The 1289-nt window shown below is 46.7% G+C and overlaps 1 protein-coding gene across 1 annotated transcript in view; it reads left to right on the top strand.

Moving 5' to 3' along the window:
• Positions 1-202: 202 nt before the first annotated feature.
• LOC112963771 (cygnin-like) overlaps positions 203-1289 on the top strand; it is a 1641-nt gene continuing 554 nt past the window's right edge. The window contains exon 1 of the mRNA XM_026061124.1: positions 203-260. Within this exon, the coding sequence (XP_025916909.1) occupies positions 203-260 (58 nt within the window). The remainder of the gene's footprint in view (positions 261-1289) is intronic.

Below are 1289 nucleotides of genomic sequence, written 5' to 3'. Positions count from 1 at the left end.
CAGGGTGGAGGGACCAGTGGGTGTGCTGTGCGCTGAACTGAGAAGTACGGTGAGCAATAGGACCTCCCCCAGAGCCCTTCTCTCTGCTCAGAAACGCACTATAAATATGAGGATCCTCAGCCTGGCTGCTCAGCAGCACCACAGCCCAAGCTCCTGACTCTCCTCTCTCCAGCCTTGCTGAGATCCCAGCTAAACCCCAGCTATGAGGTTCCTCTGCCTTGTCTTTGCTGTTTTTCTCCTGGTCTCCCTAGTTGTCCCAGGTAAGAGGGTAAATTGCGTTGGAAAGTTAAGTTGGAAAATGGTGGGATAGCCAGTGGTGAGGGTAAGAACTGCAATGCAGAGGAGTGGGGCATACTTTATAATCAGTTTGAGCAAGGGTCATCTCACGTGACTTCAGAGGTTGTGATGTAGTTGTCCACATATAGATGTCTAGTCCCTAGAGTATGCATATGGGTGCAAGTCTCCTAGAACTGTGCCTTGGTTACCCTAGGTTGTCTTAAGTGGGGCTACATGCTAATGTGCAGACAACTGTGTGGCACCTTTTGTCCAGAAAATAGATATCCTCTTTAGAGGCAAACTCCCTTTAAAGTACTGAAAGAGGCACTTTTAGGATGTTTTAGGATTTTTGACATCTGATTTAGGTCCAGGTGAGCTGGGCCCTAGTGTGGTTATTTCAGCTCATTGAGTATCAAGCAAGTGCTGGCTGTCTCTTGGAGAGACACCAGCCCACCAAATGTCTTCTCTGGTCAGATGATGCCACCCTTTTCATCAAGTTAATCCTGAGTACAACTTCAGGGTCTAGTTCCCCTGTTATTTAGAATATGCAGGTCTGACAGATATTCCTGAAATTCTGGTTCTCGCCTCCTTCTTCAGTGAATCAAAGGGAGATTCTGGGCTCAGACAATTTCCCAAAGCTTCTCCATTTACTCTGGACATCATTGTGCAGCCATTTTAGGCTGACAGTCTCCCACCTCAGTGCCTACTGTTCAGCACCTGAATATCTTTTAACACATATTGGCCAGATTTCTGGGGTTGCCACATGTCCAACCCTCTGGGTTTTTTTTGAATACCAGCTCAGCTTTTGAAAGTACTTTGATGTGGCTTTTGCTGTTTTACTATGAGAACACTGATCCTGTCTCTTAAAGAGAGATACAAGACAAGGAAATGTTGTCTTGCACGGATGGATATCTTTATGAACTTTGGTTTTGGGGTGTCTCACACACAGAATGAGTCTGTTCTCCTTGGGAGCATCTCTCTCCCAAACTGCACCTGCATCAGCAGCAGGCCAC

This window comes from Apteryx rowi, unplaced genomic scaffold (assembly GCF_003343035.1).
Source record: "Apteryx rowi isolate R43461 unplaced genomic scaffold, aptRow1 scaffold_176, whole genome shotgun sequence".
Lineage (NCBI taxonomy): Eukaryota > Metazoa > Chordata > Aves > Apterygiformes > Apterygidae > Apteryx > Apteryx rowi.
Note: the sequence above shows the minus strand (reverse complement) of the source record. Positions and strands in the feature narration are given on the sequence as shown.